This window comes from Micrasema longulum, unplaced genomic scaffold (genome assembly GCF_059751315.1).
Source record: "Micrasema longulum isolate JH-2025_06_02 unplaced genomic scaffold, ASM5975131v1 h1tg000387l, whole genome shotgun sequence".
In the NCBI taxonomy this organism is placed as follows: Eukaryota; Metazoa; Arthropoda; class Insecta; order Trichoptera; family Brachycentridae; genus Micrasema; species Micrasema longulum.
In genome coordinates, this window is record NW_028277588.1 from 428,328 (window position 1) to 446,684 (window position 18,357).

The window sequence follows — 18,357 nt, forward strand, 5'->3', positions numbered from 1 at the left end:
TATTTTACAAGAATACAACTATAGTTTCGGGAGAGCACTTCTCCTATCGAAGGGTGATATAAAACTAATATAATAAACACAGAATATTGTTCACAATGACATAGAATCTAAACAAAAAATAAACAGATTAATCAGTGAAACTTAGAGCAGGGGTTTTTTTCCCCTTATCTAAGGTGTTACGAAGTGAATGCCGATTCAATTAAAAATAAAATACACATTTTTCACCCATAAATTATTTATTTATTTACATTAATTAAGACACAAGTCCCAACTCCATTGGACTGAAGTCCTATGTTAAGTTAGGACAAATAATATGTATGCTACAATAATATATATATATATAAGTTTGGATAATTTATATAGCGCCATTTTTGTGAAAATCACTTCAAGGGCGCTGTACAATAAATAAATATCCCAGCACGTCTTGCAGCTACAGAGCGCATGGACAGTAAGAAATCTAGCCTCTATTTTCATTTTTTTATTTTTTTTATTATTTAACAGTGGAGTTTAAAGTTAAAATGATATTTTAAAAACAAAATAAAAAGCACATTTATAATAATAGAAGTCAGATAACAACAAGTCTTGCAGTTACTGAGCGCATGGACGGTTGAAATTCTAGACCCCATTTACTAAATTTAGATATTTGATGGTTGATAACATTTACAAAATATGATAAATATAATATGATAGCTAACATCACAAAAAGTCTTGTAGCTTTAAAACGCATTGACAAGTGGAATTTTAACAACATAAGAATGATTTTAAAAAGTTGACAAAAAAAATAATTAAAAAAAACACAATAATAATACATCGAGCAAAGAACTAGTAAGTATGGCAATTAAGTGAACATGTAACAGCACAAAAAGTAAACGATAAATAATATTGTACAGCAATAATAATAGTGTAACAAAACATTATTTGTTTAAAATTATGAAATCGCTGAAAACTGCCCACACGTTGGCGAGTCGTCCAGTATCTGTCAGTGCGGGGCGATGTGCGGACGTCAAAAGCACACAAAAAATAGCGTGCACCTTTTCTGGTAGTTCGTAGCGTACTAAAAGCTGGGACAACGTGTGGATGCGCTGACCAGCGCTTGGCCATCGTTGACAGCCACAAATAATCCCCCCAACACGTTGGCCAATGCGTTGGCCAATACATATTAGCATGCATTGGCCCGCGCTGCGTAGAGGTGCGTTTATTTAAAACCAACTCAAATAATTGAAAAATCATTAAGGAAGCCAATGTTGCACAGGTAAATCCGTATCAAAGGGTAAGTTTATTAGAAAATGATGAAAATAAACAGGTATTTTAAATCTACAATGTAATTTTTTGTTTGTTTTTGACAAATTAGAAAAAAAAACTTTTTTTCATCAAAAATCGTGTAGCTTTATTTATTTTCTGATTTTACTTTAGTGCAGCTTTATTTTGACCAGTCTCGAAGATGTCGCGAAAGCGATGAAACCGGTCACTGGATATTCCAAATTTGTGGATTCCACAAATTTGAAGAAAATATCACTCGTATTTTATTTCTATAATAAATTACAATGAAATTCCATCAAGAATTTTTATTTACAAAATTAAATGTTTTATTTATTTTGAATTTCGCAAATTGGGATTTTTATTTAATTTTACTCTACTGCTTTATTTGCCTCTTTCACTGTGAGATGATTCGAATCTGGTGTGATCCCGTGGCTTGCGGACTCGCATACCAAAGACCCGAGGTTCGAACCCCACTCTACCATAACTTGATTTCCATTTTCTAAGAGTGAGTCATTTATAAATTGTTAAAAATTGCCACCAAAATTGAAATATTTTGGTAAATTATAAGAACGTCAATATTTATTTTTTTAAAAATAAAAAGTTTGGCAAATTATAAATTGTTAAAAATGGCCACCAAACTGACCAAATGACTGAATCATGACCAAATTGCAACTACACGAGCAGTGGCAAAAAATATTACTATTATGGTATTCAATAAAATTTTAACAACGTCAATTTAGATTATTATCATCATTGAAATATTACTTTACTCAATTGATGCCATTCTAGAATTGGTCTTAAAGATAAGAATATTTATCTTCCGTTTTCCTCTTCCATCGTGTTTAGTTTACCTGGCCTCGAAGATTTCCTGCTTGGTGTGGGGCAGAGACAGCTTGAGGCCGGCGGAGCGCCCTCCCCTGAGCTTGATCTGCGCAGACAGAGCGGTAGAAGTATGCATGCGCATGTTGACCCGAAGTCCTGTGGCGGCCAAGCCCCCTGCATTGACGCTCATTGTTGCCGCAACGTTAACAGCCATACTGGAAAGCAAAACCAACAGATCCAACGAAATTTCCAATTTCGATCAAACATCTACGATATAAAATTAATCTGAGGTCCGCCTCAAGGTCTCGGTTCTCTTTTATTTATTTATATATACGCCCAATGGGCATTTTTATGGACACATTTATACATAGAAAATTATTATAAAAAAATTAGAAAGACTCAATGGTTTATAGTAGACTTTGTGGGAGTGGAAGCGGGAAAGAGGTGTTTATAATTGAATTTGATCGTTTGAAAGAAGACAAATTGTTATCAAAGAAATCAAGACTGGTATGTTTGTTGGCAGACCTAAGAACTCTGGGCATAAGGGAATGAAAATCATAGTTGATTCTATGGATATTGGTATGAAAGAGTAAGTTTTGTCTGAGGATTCTAGTTGGGATATTTAATTTTATTGAGCTCAGTAGTTCAGGCGCATCAAAGAGTGAGTTGAGAATTTTAAATAGGACTATACGGTCGGATTTATTTCGACAGTCTTGAAGAGAAGATATATTCAAGGTAGTTTCTAACTCAGTATACCTATTTAGGTCTCTGGATAAGCCCAACCTCCAGCCTATCTTTCTTTAAAATCGATGTTGAACCGATTCAATTTTAATTAATAATTAATTTGATAGGAGGTTTGCGACCATAGCATGAAACTCATCTTGGTCCTAGGACATTCTGACGAGCATCGCTGCATCTGGCATTCCAAACCACTGCCGAAGATTTCTGAGCTATGATACTCTTTTCATCCCAAACTCTGTCAACCTTATGTCTTTCCTTCCGCCAATGAGTTGTAGAAAAGGATATTATTTCTCACGAAATATGTGGCTTAAGTATGCGGCCTTTCATCTGTTTAAGAATTTATGTAGACATTTCAAAAAACTACTGACGTAAAATTAAAGTTGCGGTACGCCGTGAGTTTTCTGGTTCGACTCCAAATCCACTCGGGTTATTTTTTTAAGGGAATCACTATGGCGAGTTCATGAAAGACCTGTTCCAAGTAGTGCACGACAAAAATGTTTTCATCGTAGTAATCGCCAAACTCAGGAATAATGGTGGGAACAATCGAATTAAAATAATCGAAATATTCGACTATTAAAAAGATCGAGACATTTCGAAATGCTTACAACTAATCGAGTTCACTCGTTCTAATCGGAAAAATAATCGAGATGTCTCGAGTGAATTCATTCGAAATGGTTTTCCGAGACAATCGATATGTGAATTCGGACTTGAGATTTCGAGACAATCGAAATATGATTTCGGACTTGACATTTCGAGACAATCGAGATATGAATTCGGACATGACATTTCAAAAACAATAGTCATTAATTTTAATAATTTTTCGGAAGTGCAAAATATAATTCGTGTTCAATAAAATTCAAGTATGTAATGTTAAATAAATTGTTGCTATGGGTTTGTGTTTATAATATAAAGGGACTAACCTGAGCTGATTGAGATGTGGGTAAACATTCACAACTTTTATCATTTTTGTGTGTCGTATCATCAGCATTTATGATTTTAATTTTAATTTTATTTTGAAATTACTCTGCGTGTGACAAATTAAGTTCACGTTTGTTTCCCGGAAATAGGATAACTATCATCATCATCATCATTCCCTAATGGTGCATAGGGCACTGCGTTGGTAAACCAATTGCAGCGTACTTTGATCATTTTGTGTTACATGAAGGTTAGATGATCAGTCTTACGCTTCAGATACCAGTCTAGGGACTATGAAATATTTTAGTGTGAAAACACCCTTATAAATAAATATTTCAAATCAACCATGTCGGGAATCGAACCCGAGACCTCTTGCATGGTAGGCAAACGCGCTGACCATGACACCACTATCACAACGTTATATTATTGGTTGATTTCGGCGAACTTTTATACATTTTAAAGAAATTTACAATTTATTGTTCTAATTTTTACCGTGCGTAATAAAACATGCTTTATATTAAATTTCCCGTAGGGTTGACCTTCTTCATTATTATTTTAAAGTACTTTGTTATTACACATGTATTTTTTTACCCCCCCCCCCCACCCAACAGTCAGCAATGTTTTTTTTTTCCGTTTTCTTATTTCACGGTAAAAAAATCGATTGATTCGATGTTTGAATTCGATTATTTGCATGTCTCGAATGCTTGTATTTCGATTATCTAAATATTTCGATTATTCCCATTATTACTCAGAAAGACCTGACAAGGCTCCAGAAGGAGACTAAGAAGTGAATATTAAGAACCAGTGGTTGCAGCATCCCGTAAACTAAACATGTTATACAATATTTTCTTGAATACTTTATGTACTGTGGTGACGGAGTATTTTAGTATTTACATACATATTAATGTAGTGAGAGTCCCGACAAAGAGATGAATGAGCTTGTCTCAAAACCGTCGGTAAGCGGTTATATAAATAATTTATTTTTTTACCTTGGATGCATTTTCCCCTCGAAGTCCAAATTTTTAGTCTCAAAGAACTTATCAGTGCCAGATATAGAGCCCGACATTTTCAAGTTGACTACACTGGTTCCCATCAGGTTCATAGTCAACGGGAGTCCACAGCCGGTTGGTACTGCATACGTAGTGTCAACAAACATTGAAGCCTTTTTATAGGAAATTTCCTTAAAACAGAAAACAACAATAAAATATTGACATCATAATAAAGATACATGCATTATGTGGGGATATTTTAATTTCTGGAAATGTTTTGTATTCTTTAAACATTTAACTTAAGTAAGACAACAAGAGTATTGTATAACCTAACAGTGCAGTTCTTTATTTAATATTTAAAACATTTATTGTTATCGCAAAAGCAGTTTTTAAGCTAATAAAGAATAATGATGAACGGATAATATAACTTTTAAAGAAATAAATTAATTGTCCTTTAAACATTCGCGTTTTTTAGAATTTGTATTTACTGTCTTCAATACCCTATTGCCGTCAGTGCAACTCAGTCATTAAAGTAATAGTTTTCCTAATTATAACGGTGAAATGGTATGTTAGTTCATTAGCTTGTTGATCAAATCGGGAGAACGAAGTCTGATCTACAAACGGGAGCCGTCGCGTGCCACCACTCAACCGGCTATTCTACATATATCACTTCATGCGGAGCAACCCTTTCACAACATAACCCAGTTTTTGAAGCAAACGAATCTCGAATACTTCAAAATCATCCTGAAGGATCTAAAATTTTGGCACATTAAACGAAAATAATGGGGTAGGATGTGGTTCGTGGCTAGTATCGTAGACTCACGGATCAAATGTCCGAGATTCGCACCCCCGCTCTATCACAACTTCAGATCTATTTTAATAGAGTTATTTATAACTCGTTGAAAATGGCCCTCACAAAATTAAAAAAATATATTTATCAATATTTGGGTTTTTATTATCAACCGAATTTTTTTAATTTTGAGGCTGTGGGGGTGAGAAAAGAATAAGAGGCTTACGTCGCGCATTAAACAACGCTGAATAGTGAACGGCAGCGACAGTGCAATATTATAAATGTTGATGTGAGTACCCACACAAGAACACGCCATTGCAGGGATGAAGCGAGAGATATTCAGCGTTCCTTACCATGAGATAAAGATGTTCGTAAAGTTTTAAAAATAAGTAGTAATAAAGACAATAATATGCATAATGCAAAAGTATTTAAAATAAGTAAACTTCAGATCAAAGATTGTTTTCATTATATTCCTGGCCTTCCCCGTAGCGATGAGACCAAATGGCCATTCTTAAAAAAATATATTACCTGTGCAAAAATGAAAATTTATTTGCAGTCAAATGGTGTTCAAGCCTTGGACTTGGAAAGTGATTTCCTAGGAAAATGGTGTTAAATAGTGTAGATAACACCGTTATCCTAGGAAACCACTCTCCAGTCACCGTTACGACTGCTGTCTACCGCATCACCGTTCACTACGGCCGTTAAGATACGGGCACCGCTGTCCTAGGAAATCCTAGCTTTACTCTACTGTGGGATCACAACTCGACGTAACATTATTTTTAATAATTACCTTGCCGGAGAGAATTTTTTGTACGTGATACAGAGGGTTGAGCTTTGTGACTGCATCGGAAATTTCTTCATCCCCTTCTGCACTAAAATACGATATCTCATTCCCAAAGATCTTCATTCCCAGATCTAACAATGGTTTACGGTGCTTCAGACCGTCATTTTCATAGTTTATGGAATCCACTTTTTCCTTGATATTATCAGCCTCACTTGCAGATCTCAAGAATCTAGTTAGGCTGAATAGTCTTTCTTCAATCTTTGTACGACTCCAAGAACCATTGTTTCCGAAGATATTTTCGATGTATTTTTCGAATCCTTCACCGCGTACGTTCAACTGAAATCACAAAAATAAAATAAATATTCAATTACAATTTTGAATGAAAATGTGTTATTATATTAACTGATAAAAAATATATCATATCAGTATTTATAGGTATATTAAACTTTATATATGAGTTTTTAAATTTGGACAGTAAAAAACAGGGTTCGAAGAATATACATCATTATATATATCGCTGATATTTATAATTTTATAGTTGTCTTTGATTTACAAGACATTCCAGCATTTCTTCGTGTTTAACTTTACGGAGATTTCCTGGGAAACCGGAATGGAGATTAACCCAGAACAGGGGAATAACATAAAGAAACAGCAACTCTAGAGAAATACATTTCATTCTTTGGTTTGGTTACATGAATTGTCACATAAATATATTGTATAATTCAAAATATGTCATGGTTTACGACACGTTTTATGATAAATGTAACTGATGTTTTTAAAAATATGAAAATAAATGTATACTTGAATTCAGAACACCAATGTTGGTCGCACTGTTTCACATTACAATATACACATTACAAATTAATATTAACTATCCGGTTTGGAGTAAGGAATGTGCAGTTTATAAAAATACTCGTAGGATGGAAGCAAAAAAAAAAAAAAGATTTTTTGAGTGTAAAAGGGTTTCAAAAATATTTTCACACGAAGGTTTCAATTATTTTAGCTCATTGAGAAGACCTGGAAGTATTATTGTATAAGTATAAATCATGTATGCTGATGCTGAGTGAAACATATTATGTCACAAAAAAAAACAAATAGTCATGTAATGTTTCTTGGATACACGACTGTCAGATGTGATTCGTTAAGTTCGCATACAGGAGGCGTTACCAAAATAAAATTAAACTTTAAATGAGGTTTTGCCGGAAAAAAACTCACGATGCTCATTTTATTGGTTTAGTATAAATTTATAACAGGAACATTTGCAGTGGTGTGTCATTCTTCAAATCAAGACTTTAATTTTTTAGTGGATCTCTTAGAAGATTTGTGTCAAAGAGATGCAATAAAAGAAGTAAAATCAAAATTACAGCAAAAAAAAGTGAGTATGGATCATCAAAAAGAAAATTCGAATAATGAAATATCTATATGCTAAGTAAATAATAGAGAATATTGTTTTGGGATGAAAGTGGTGGAGGGTGTGATTCTATAAAATGCTGCAAACGCCCAGTTGCATCCCACCGGCAACACTACTGGCTTATCCAACTCGTTAGCGTCCACGTCGCGAACCCTGAGCAATGGGATCACACTCATAACGGTGTGATCACAGCAGATAACAAAAGGATAAAAGATGAGTGTCTGGCGCGTCCAAACCAGAACCAACCAGCTAAGGAAAGGTTACCCCGACAGAAAAATTCACCAGAGAAGCGAGTACATCAATAAGCAGTCGACCTGACCAGGCATCGGGAGAAGAAAATGAAAGTAATCGACAAACTCATGCCTACTAAAAAAATAATAATTAAGAAAACAAACCAATACAATAACCCTTGCGTGAACTTTAGAAACGTACTTGACGCATACAAAGTTGCTAAAAAATGCAATCAAATGAAGATGGAAAATACGAAAAAAAAAAATAGAAAAAATAATGCGTCTGAATTTAATAACTTGCAATATAGTAACTGAATTTATTTTTCCACATATTGAATAATGTAAGTTATTACTAGTGGTTTAAGTTGTTATTATTTGACTTTCTACATAAATACATTACATTAGAACGCAGCACGAATATAGGCTCCAGATTCAAGATGCGATATCGTATCTTGAATTTTTTATATGAATTTCATTTCATATAAATATAAATATCATGATATTTTTGAACCCTGGTAAAAAGGATCGGTGACTGATGCACCGTGAAGAAATTTTTGCAGGAGCGTCAATTAAAGATTTTTCAAAGAACATCACAGCTACTTTGCATACGGTATAAAATATTGAATGTTTTCAAAATATGGACGGAATAATGCGATTTGTTTTGTTCCTTACCTCTAAAATATTGATGGACTCTCCAAACATGTCTAGGGTAAGATTGACAGAAGCGGAGCGAGGAATGTACGAATCTGGAGACATGATTATGTTTGCTTCATAGTTACCACCTAAAAAAGTATCCAAAATTATTATGAATTAAATTTATTGTTTTTTTTTTTCGAAATTTCACTGTTACGTGTTATTAATATCTCTGTCTCTATAATAATACCCTTCCACTAATTTGTTTGTCCGATTAGCGCTTTTACAATCTAACGGGCTTTAGACTGATATATGTTATTCTTCTTCTGGAAAATGGAGGTCAGTGCTATATAAATTCCTGACACCTAATCTATTTTGAAGGGTCGCCGTAAATTAGTTTTTTCCCTTCATGCCTAAATCTTAAAAAAGACTGGCTACTGACTGGGGAGGCGAGTGTTCTCATATTCTGTTCTCCTACTTCAAGCCCAGATCATTAAAGTACTGGGCTATTAGGTAGGGAGCGAGCGCTTTAACATCCTCAGATTTAATCATTGGTCCTCGAGGATGGAGCTTTTTTGTGATGTAACCCCATATTTAATGGCATTTTACTTTAAGAATTTGGGCTTGGAAGGGAAGATTAAGAAATATGAGAATACTCGCCCTTCACTCAGTGGCTAGGCTGTTTGAAGACTAGTGTTTGAAGGGAAAGAACAAATTTACAGGGACCTGTCACAATAGATCTACACGGGTCACAGAGACGTCAGGAGCTGACCCCTGTGTTTCTGATGAAGAATAAGCCCCAACTTGAAAACGCTCGTCCAGGGTTTCAGTTATATTTCATAGATATAACTGTATTCTTTACCGCCTGGATACAGACTAAATTTATTACAATATCTTTACATAAAAAATTTTTTTTACTGAAATCTAACCTGCATTGTATTCATCGAAGAATATTCCATGTTCATAATTCCGGGAAAATTTTCTCAAGTCTGGTTGGTGGTTTGGTCGGGGAATAGTATTTCCTGAGACGAAGCCTTGTTTCTCTACTCTAGAGGGAATGGTGGACTTTCCAAGATTATCCAAGTGGCTCCAAACAAATGACGCAACTAAAAATTACAATCAGAAAAACATTATATTATATTAGGATAGAAAGTGAATTACTCACCACCCAGAGTTTGGACTCAACATACTGAGGGTAGGAGTGACTAGGTGCAAATATAATTAACAGAAGTGAGGTTTTCTGGAGGGAGAAGACACGATCTGCTATTGTGGAGGGGTGCAGGATGGTCCTCGTCTGCTGCTGTGTCCAATGCGGCTGACTTGTGAATGGGATGATTTGAGGATGGCCACTGATATGGCGATATCTGTCGCTGCACATTGGAATGGCGAGGTCAGAAGTCCGGACCCGATGAGTAAGTAGTCATTTGTTGATTTCATGTAAAAAATTTCAATGGCTGGTTGAACGTCCATGGTTTATCGAATCTTATAAATTTTAAGCAGGGATTACGCAAAAACAATACAATAGATAAGACAATACTGTCCTGTCCCAGCTTTGCGAACAGCCTCGACTGCGCAGGACCTTCTTCAATTCTTCTATCTGCGGATTTTCGTGAAGTAGAAAGGCTGTTTTTTTTTATTGATCTGGGCATAATTTATCTCTTTAATAACTTTTATTACGATGATTGACATACCTTGATTGATTTTTTCTTCCTTCAGAATCTGCAAGATTTTTCTGACAACAACATAACTCGGGCACCTCATGACTTGTAGATAAGAAGCCAGACGGATCTCAACATCGAGCGACTGTTTTGCAAACAACTCGAGAAAATAGCTCCTGCAGGTAAAGTAAAAAAGAAAAATACAATTAAATGATAAAGTTATTATTTGTTGATTGGTTACATTGAAATGAGTGAAAGCACTCTCTTCCAGGGGCAAACCGTGTATATAAGCGATTATGCGCAGCTTACTATATTTGACTATCCATAATGTTTTACGGTGACTTACAGAAAAATAAATAAATATGTAACTAATATTTCTTATAAATCATTTTTTTTATTTATTTTTTTATTAATAACAAATTAAAATACAATATTACAACTAAACACATTTTTTTACATTAACCAAATACATATATTTACATTAACATTTCCAATTACCTAAAAGAAATAAACAATTCTTGTGTACATAATGGGGAGTGACGTCTTACAATAGATTAATTTATTTTAATCAATAATACATATTTTGAGAATAACATAAATAAATTACAAAAAAGATATTAAGGATGTTTTTAATCAGTGTTACATAAAGAAGAATTATAGATGTAATTTTTTACTTCTTTCTTAAACATATTGTATTCCTGACTGTACTTTTTATTATCTTTGTTCATTTTACTAAAGAAAAATATTCCTCATTCATTGCCATCATTTGTATTTTTATCCAAATATAAATATAAATATTAATAAAGCGCGGCCAGCGTCAGCAATGACCCAAAGAACTAGCCGATTACTCCAGCTTATTTCTTCATACAAATAAGTATACTATATTTTGAACATATTAAGCCCAGTGGCAGGATTTTTCTCCTAGAGTAAACATGCAGATTACCCAAATTCTTTGAATATTCTCGATTTGAAAAACAGTATTTCAAACATTATTTCTTATGGACTATTTTTCTTTGAGATGATACTTTTGACATATGACTCGCAACACATGTGTCGCTTGACGCGGCCGTTTTTGGCATTATTCATTTCTAGAAAAAATCAACCAGTTGACATTTCAATCGTTATGAAAATACCTAATACTGACTGAATTCATTGTGCTATTTTTTATGAACTTTAATATAAGTTATGTGTTAAATTAATGGATAATATAGTTACACAATATTATAAATCACGAAGTTATATCGTTTGAGTTGATTTTTTAGATGAGAGTTTTTGTCTCACGCAGAACTACAGAAAAAAAGCAATTCACAGTTTATATCACTTACATTATATTATGTATCTACTATGTAGGTACAAATAAATTATCCTTTTTTGGCTTCCCTCTAAATTAAATCACCGTTCGCCAATGCTCTCTTCACACTTCCGAAACCGTTTTAAAAGTCCAATAAGCTTCCTAACGGTCTTAAGCTACATTTTTCAACAAAATAAATAAAACAACTTTGTTTTTAACCACATATTTTTTTCCCACAGACCGGTTTCAAAGCTAAACAAGCTTTTTTCTCAAGGTTTACTTAACTAATGTTTTATTTCCTATTTTATTTTATTTTATCAGTATGTTGCCAATAAAACAAATGAATAAAAGTCTTTTTTTCTTGAAAGGATGGTAATGTGAGATGGATAAAATCGAAACTAGACAGGAGTGGACTAAAAGGAATATTGTTAATTTGGTTATTTATTAATTTTAGCTAAGTAAATTTTAAGAAAGAAGCTGTTTAGCAATGAAACCAGTAAAAAAAAAGTTGTGTTTTTTAAAAAAAAAAAAAATTATAAAAAAGAAATATTTGCGTTATTATGATTTACCCAAATATTTCATTTTGAGGGCCATTTTTCAACGAGTTGTAAATAACTCATTATAAGAAATTGGGAATCAAGTTAGGGTAGAGTGGGATTCGAACCATGGACCTTTGATCCGTGAGTCCGAGACACTGGCCACGGAACCACATTCAAGACTGATTCAGTTAGATTCGGTTAAAAATAAATTGTTTTATTTATTGGCTTTTTGGCTCCACGTGTAGTATTTGGTAAACATGGAAATAATAAAATAGGAAAGAATTCATTAGTTACGTAAAACTTGACGAAGAAGCTTGTTTGCTTTGAAACCGGTCAGTGGAAAAAAAATTGTGGCTAAAAACAATGTTGTTTTATTTATTTTATTATAATGAATAACCACAAAGTTGGTGCTTCAAATATAAAATTTATACATTTTTAAAGTTGAAACAGCAATTGTATTATTCTAGCTTTCGCTATTCTATATCGCTAGCCAGCACTTTCGCCTCCTCCTAAGTCAATGCCGCATCCCTTAGTTTGGCCGAATAAAGTCGAAAGATCGTCATCGACAGTTTTCCAGGATAGCGGGAGCCCGAAGGTGTGAAGAAGAGAAAACTTATGGGTCCCCTGAGGACTCCGCAGCACGTGTCCAAGCAAGTCCACCTTCAAAACGCTCGCTATACAAGGCTGCTGTGTCCGTTCTCGGACTTCAATATTAGTAATGAAATTGAACCACCTTATGCTCCTTACTTAATCTCAAAACACCAAGTTTGGTGTTTTGAGATTAAGTAAGGTGCCAGGATTTGCGCCCGTATAGAGGTACAGGCGGCCTCCGTGGTGTAGTGGTCAAGACGCTTGACTCACGCACGGAAGGTTCCGGGTTCGATTCCCGGTGAGAACACAAAAATTAAAAATGTGATTTTTCTCAAGACTGGGTGCTCTGTGATGTAATTCACCACTGTAATTAGGCCTCCTAGCCTGTTGTGGTGCAAAAAAAAAAATGTAAATGTAAAAAATGTACAGGCATGAGTGAAATATTCGAAATTTTGTTTTGACCGAGTATATAATAGAGTTCCAGACAGCACGCGTCGTGTTTGAAGTGGCTCCAGCAATTCCTACGCAGGTTGCGAATAGCAATTTTTTTATATTTATTTAAAAAAAAAAATTATTAGGGAAATCAACACTTCTACATACATATTTTTAGTAAACAAACAGATATAGTGTATAAACTCAGAACTAATAACAGATTTCCACATAGTATACAAAGTTAGTAAAGAAAATATATTACATATCAAATAAATACAAACAATTTATACATATCAAAATGTTATTTTCATGTACTTAATAATCAAAGATTTTTTAAATATTAATTTTAAGAACATTAAGTTACTGTAAATTGGACGGGATAAGGGCAAAAATGCTTGAAGAGAGGATAAGGAGGGGAGGGGAGATGTACATATTTATTATTATAATGTCTACTAAGTTACATAATACATTTTTAGTGTAAATTTTAAATCTGACAGAGTGTTGTGTAATCTATATTTTTAAATTTTGTATTGTACATTGAAAAAGTCCTACGAAAAAAAGCATTTTTAACATACGATGTTTTACTCATTGGTACATAAAACAGGTGGTACCGTCTACAAATCCTGGCTGGCACATGTATTGATATTAAACCAAGCAGCTCTGTACAGTCAACCATTCCTGTCATAATTTTGTAAAGCAGTAGTTGGTCCGCACACACTCTGCGGTATTGTAGAGAAATGATTCCATGGAAGGTGGAGGCAGTGAGAGTAGATACATAAGAAATACCGGTTTTGTATTTAAGGTACTTTATAAATTTGTTCTGAATATTTTCTATTCTACTTATATATATGGCATACTGGGATTGATGAATAAATATGAGATTACCGCTTTTATCAATTATTTCACGGTTCGTTTAGCATTTTGTGTAAACAGGTCAAATAAGATACATTTGTGGGGTTCATTTTATCTGAAATTATAGTGCAACGACCGATGAAGCAAATTAGCGTTTTCTAATGGATTCAATACATTGCATTCTGTGAAACACGAGATCAACGTCTTGCAGAACATTAACATTGTCTCTACCATAGAGAAATGAACAACAAAGGGACGCGGTCTATAAGAGAAAACAAGGCGTGGTAATGCCCAGTTCAGCTCAGCCACTCAGTCACTCAGTTCCAGCATGTAGTTCAAGTGCAGTTACTTCAACTCCTCATCGCCGTTATACTCGCGTGACACAATTAATTATTTATTCACCATGTAATAAATACGCATTAAACAGCAACCTTGTGTCTTCTGTCAATCTCTAACTGGGGTAAGAGCTCCACCACCCCCAGAAACCAAAATCCTACACATTTATCCTAACCCATAATCATATTGCAATAAAACAAACATAAAAAAACTGTGTTCCCTCTGCTTTAATCTTTCCTCTGTCAGTTTCATGTTTTGCTTCCGAGCATAAGGGATTTAAATTACGCTGTGCACTGCTAATTTAGCTTCGATAAACCTGTTTTCATTTGCAATTACTGCACTTTTATCTTAAAAAGAATTATAAATCCAAATTATACCTAGTTTCATAGCATGGTGACTTCCTGAAGGCATCGATGGAGTGTATGCGAATAGGGAGCATGATATTGGGATTCTCAATAGCTTCCATTAACATGTCGGCAAATTCCTTTGTAAAGCCACCAATATTTCCTAGCGATTTTATACTGACAGAAACCTAAAAATAAATAAAGGTAATTACAAAAATACTTGGCCATGAAATGCGTTTCTTTATTTATTGTATTGTTGATTCTTCAAACTAAACTTATGTGTTCTGAAGTACCATATAAATTGGATTTTCAGGAATGGGCTTAAGTGACAATATTATGTGAAGTCGCTTCATCAATATGTAGATTACCTGGGTAAAATTGTACGAGAAGAATGAATAATTTTGTTAGAAAATTTACAGAAGATAATAATGACGCAATAATATATTATATTCAAAATTGCTTCAATTTATTGTAAAATAGTGCTCTATAACAAAACAATATATTTTTACCAATAATATTCATTTCGATTATTTATATTTTTATTATGGCCCTCGATCAAGACGATCAGATTCTTTAATAGAAAATTTTAAAAAGTAGACATTTAGACGAAAAACATTTTTTGCCAACCAAAAGTTATAAAGTGATGAAACATTTTTGCATATTTTATCCAAATGACAATAAAAGGATACATTTTTTTTTTATTATTATTTTTTATTATTTTTTATTTTTATTGGGGATATCAACAGTAATACAAATATAACAAATAACATATACAGAGAATAAAACCAATGACAGATATCCACAGAAATACATTAAATACACGTACAATACATACAAGTGTGTTTGTGTGAGTGTAAGTGAGTGAGAGGGTGGGTGTGTGGGTGTTATATTGGAAAGAGGGTGACAGGTATCGAAAATATAAATATATATAAAATATTAAGAAATAGAGATAAAATTTAATAAAATAAAATAAAACTTTATTATTGAAACTAAGTATAAGACAAAAAAGTATGTTTTAAGACGCGCATTTTAAATGTTATTTTTTTACAATCAAATGGATCAATAAGGGGAAAGTTCAAATTATATTCACTAGCAAAACGGTAATATTGATAACGGTAAAGGTAATATTGATAACGGTAATATTGATAACGGTAAAGTTCAAATTATATTCACTAGCAAACGGTAATATTTTGGTAATATATAATTATCATGTTTACACATTAAGAAATATGGCTGAAAATTGACTATTACCTTTTCCCGTAGGCTTCTCGGGATGTCCCCTACGTCTTTTCGCAGTACTGATTCAACGTTACGTTGGAATATTTTTATTATGTCCATGTTTTGTTTTTCCATACAGCACTCCATTACTAAAACATTTCATTACAATTTATATAATACTCGTATGCTAGACACCGAAAAAGATAAACTTACAAGCCGAGATGTAGGTTATATAAGATTAAATAGGATAGATAAAAATAGGTCATTTGGAATTCTTTAAGTCTTTCCATTTCTTTAATTTCTTCAGGTAACTCATTGTACAAATTAAAACCTTTTTACAATGAGTCAGGCGCGTGCGGTGCCTATCATCAGTAGGGATGCTGACAAAAAATAATCACATTCTTACTTTTAGTCGATATAGGTAGATTTAAATTTATTGCAACAGAGAGGGAAAACATTTTTGAGAAGAAAACATGGAAGTCTAGGCATTTACAGGGCTTTTGACCTGTCATTGGCTGGTTTAAGTGGCCACTTTACACACCGTGTAACATTAACCATTCTGCCCATGTTTGAACATCCACATTTCCTCAACTCTACCATCTGTTGACTTTTGTGAAGTAAAAGAGCTGAAACCTTTATCACGTGGGTGAGATTCATCCGGCTGAACCAAATCACCTACTAGGCAACGCCTGCAAACAATTTTCCAATTTTTATACTTCTTCTTTTACCAGGTAGTTAATTCAACAATGTTTGAGCATGTCCAAATGCTTGCAGACTGGCTGGATTTCCTCCCTAGGGAGTTATTCATATATAAATTTATTGCAACAGAGAGGGAATTTTATTTGAGAAGGGAGCTCTTTTACTTTACAAAAGTCAACGGACAGAAGAGTTGAGAAAATTTGGATGTTCAAACATGAGCAGAATGGTGAATGTTACACAGTGTGTAAAGTGGCCACTTAAACCAGCCAATGACAGGTCATAAGTCCTGTAAATGCCTAGACTTTTATATTCCCTTCTCTTAAATGTTCTTCGTCTCTGTTGTAATATGTAAGGTTATTATAATTTAAGAAATTGATTATGATAATAATTTAGAACTTACGAGAACTCTTGCTGTTTCTGCAGTATGAGTGAACCATGGAAGAAGCTGCAAGAGAAACTGCTTTGTCCATTGGAGATCTTTCCAGAAGATCCTTCATGCTGACGATCATTTCCCGTTGTGGTCTGTTCATAAATAAAAAAGGTTTTTTTATATTCATAATTTGGTTTTAAAGTCTGACAAGAGCAGCGTTAAATCAAATTATTTATATATATTAGAATAAATGTCGTTACCTAGGAATTGTGGCCATGGACATGAGCCATTCTTGTCTCGTTTCCTCGGAAGCTGTTCCTTTGATGATCATCTCCTTAATTAATTCTACAGACCCGATACTTGCAATATAAGGAAGTGCATCTAATACGTGTTTTCTGTATTAAAAAAAACAAGAAAATATTGTCATATCGATCAAATGATTCAATCTACGAATGCTCAAAAAGGGGATAGTTTTTATTTAACAATAATTAATGTCGTAGATCTGTACATACGCAGTTTTCCTGGTCGGTAAACAGTTATAACCAAGCATAGTTAAGAATGACGCAATGGGACCGAGCCATGTACATTATCTATAATCTCTAATGTAGAAAAATCAACTGTTTTTGTAACTTCTCTCGCCCTATGTGTAAATTCTACAAGCTACCGATAGTGGGCGGTATATGGTTCTAGCCAGTGGCGTGTGTTCCATATAGGCACATAAGCAATGCCTAACCTACGAGAATTTTGCCATTATTTGCCGGATCGGCTAAGGCGCAAACTACAAAGGCTTATTTTGTTCATATTGCAGCTGTTGTTTACATGAACAAAACGTGTATGTGTGGAGTTTTTTTGTTGTTTTACTTACGCGCGTATGGGTAACTTTGTAGGCAGTGCATTTTATGAACTTTGATGCATTGTTTTAGAAATAAAAAACGAATGCATTACTGACATCTAGCATTTTAAAAATGTTTTTTTTATAAAAGACGGTCAAAGATCAAATGTCAAATAAATAACCTCAAACTACTCAAATCGATACTTTCATACAACCGAAAATATAATCAACGTTTATTTTATTAATAAAAAATTTAAACGGAGTTCTGTGAAACTTGTGATATTGACGGAAATGTGCGTTTAACCGTTTTAAAAAAAACAACAAGTTTTCTCGGTCATTCTTTATGGAAAAAAAACTTATTATTAGCAAAGAAAAGTGCACTCCTAAATTATATTAAATTAGAAAAATATATTCAAATGTTACACGTTAATTCAGTGTTAATTATTATAAAGAGTTCAACAGGCTAACTGGGTGTGTACATAAAAAAACAAAACGATTTAAACTAATATGACGAGCAAAGGAAACTGTTTGGTAAGATTTATTTTACTTATACTCGTATTAAATAAAATGAATTGTTTTTCTACTGCTAACCCTAGTTTAAAACTCTGTTTACGCGACTA

At 33.6% G+C, this 18,357-nt stretch overlaps 1 protein-coding gene across 1 annotated transcript in view; it reads right to left on the bottom strand.

Annotated features, from left to right (window-relative positions):
- Positions 1-17,313, bottom strand: part of LOC148281989 (uncharacterized) — a 108,109-nt gene extending 90,796 nt beyond the window's left edge. Inside the window, exons 1-10 of the mRNA XM_088225804.1 lie at positions 17,166-17,313; positions 16,936-17,057; positions 15,870-15,985; positions 14,652-14,806; positions 10,267-10,409; positions 9,505-9,681; positions 8,615-8,724; positions 6,308-6,637; positions 4,728-4,918; positions 2,112-2,297 (exon numbers count right to left, since the gene is read on the bottom strand). Of these exons, the coding sequence (XP_088081930.1) occupies positions 2,112-2,297; positions 4,728-4,918; positions 6,308-6,637; positions 8,615-8,724; positions 9,505-9,681; positions 10,267-10,409; positions 14,652-14,806; positions 15,870-15,985; positions 16,936-17,057; positions 17,166-17,236 (1,601 nt within the window). The 5' untranslated portion in view covers positions 17,237-17,313. The remainder of the gene's footprint in view (positions 1-2,111; positions 2,298-4,727; positions 4,919-6,307; positions 6,638-8,614; positions 8,725-9,504; positions 9,682-10,266; positions 10,410-14,651; positions 14,807-15,869; positions 15,986-16,935; positions 17,058-17,165) is intronic.
- Between the last annotated feature and the right edge of the window lie 1,044 nt (positions 17,314-18,357).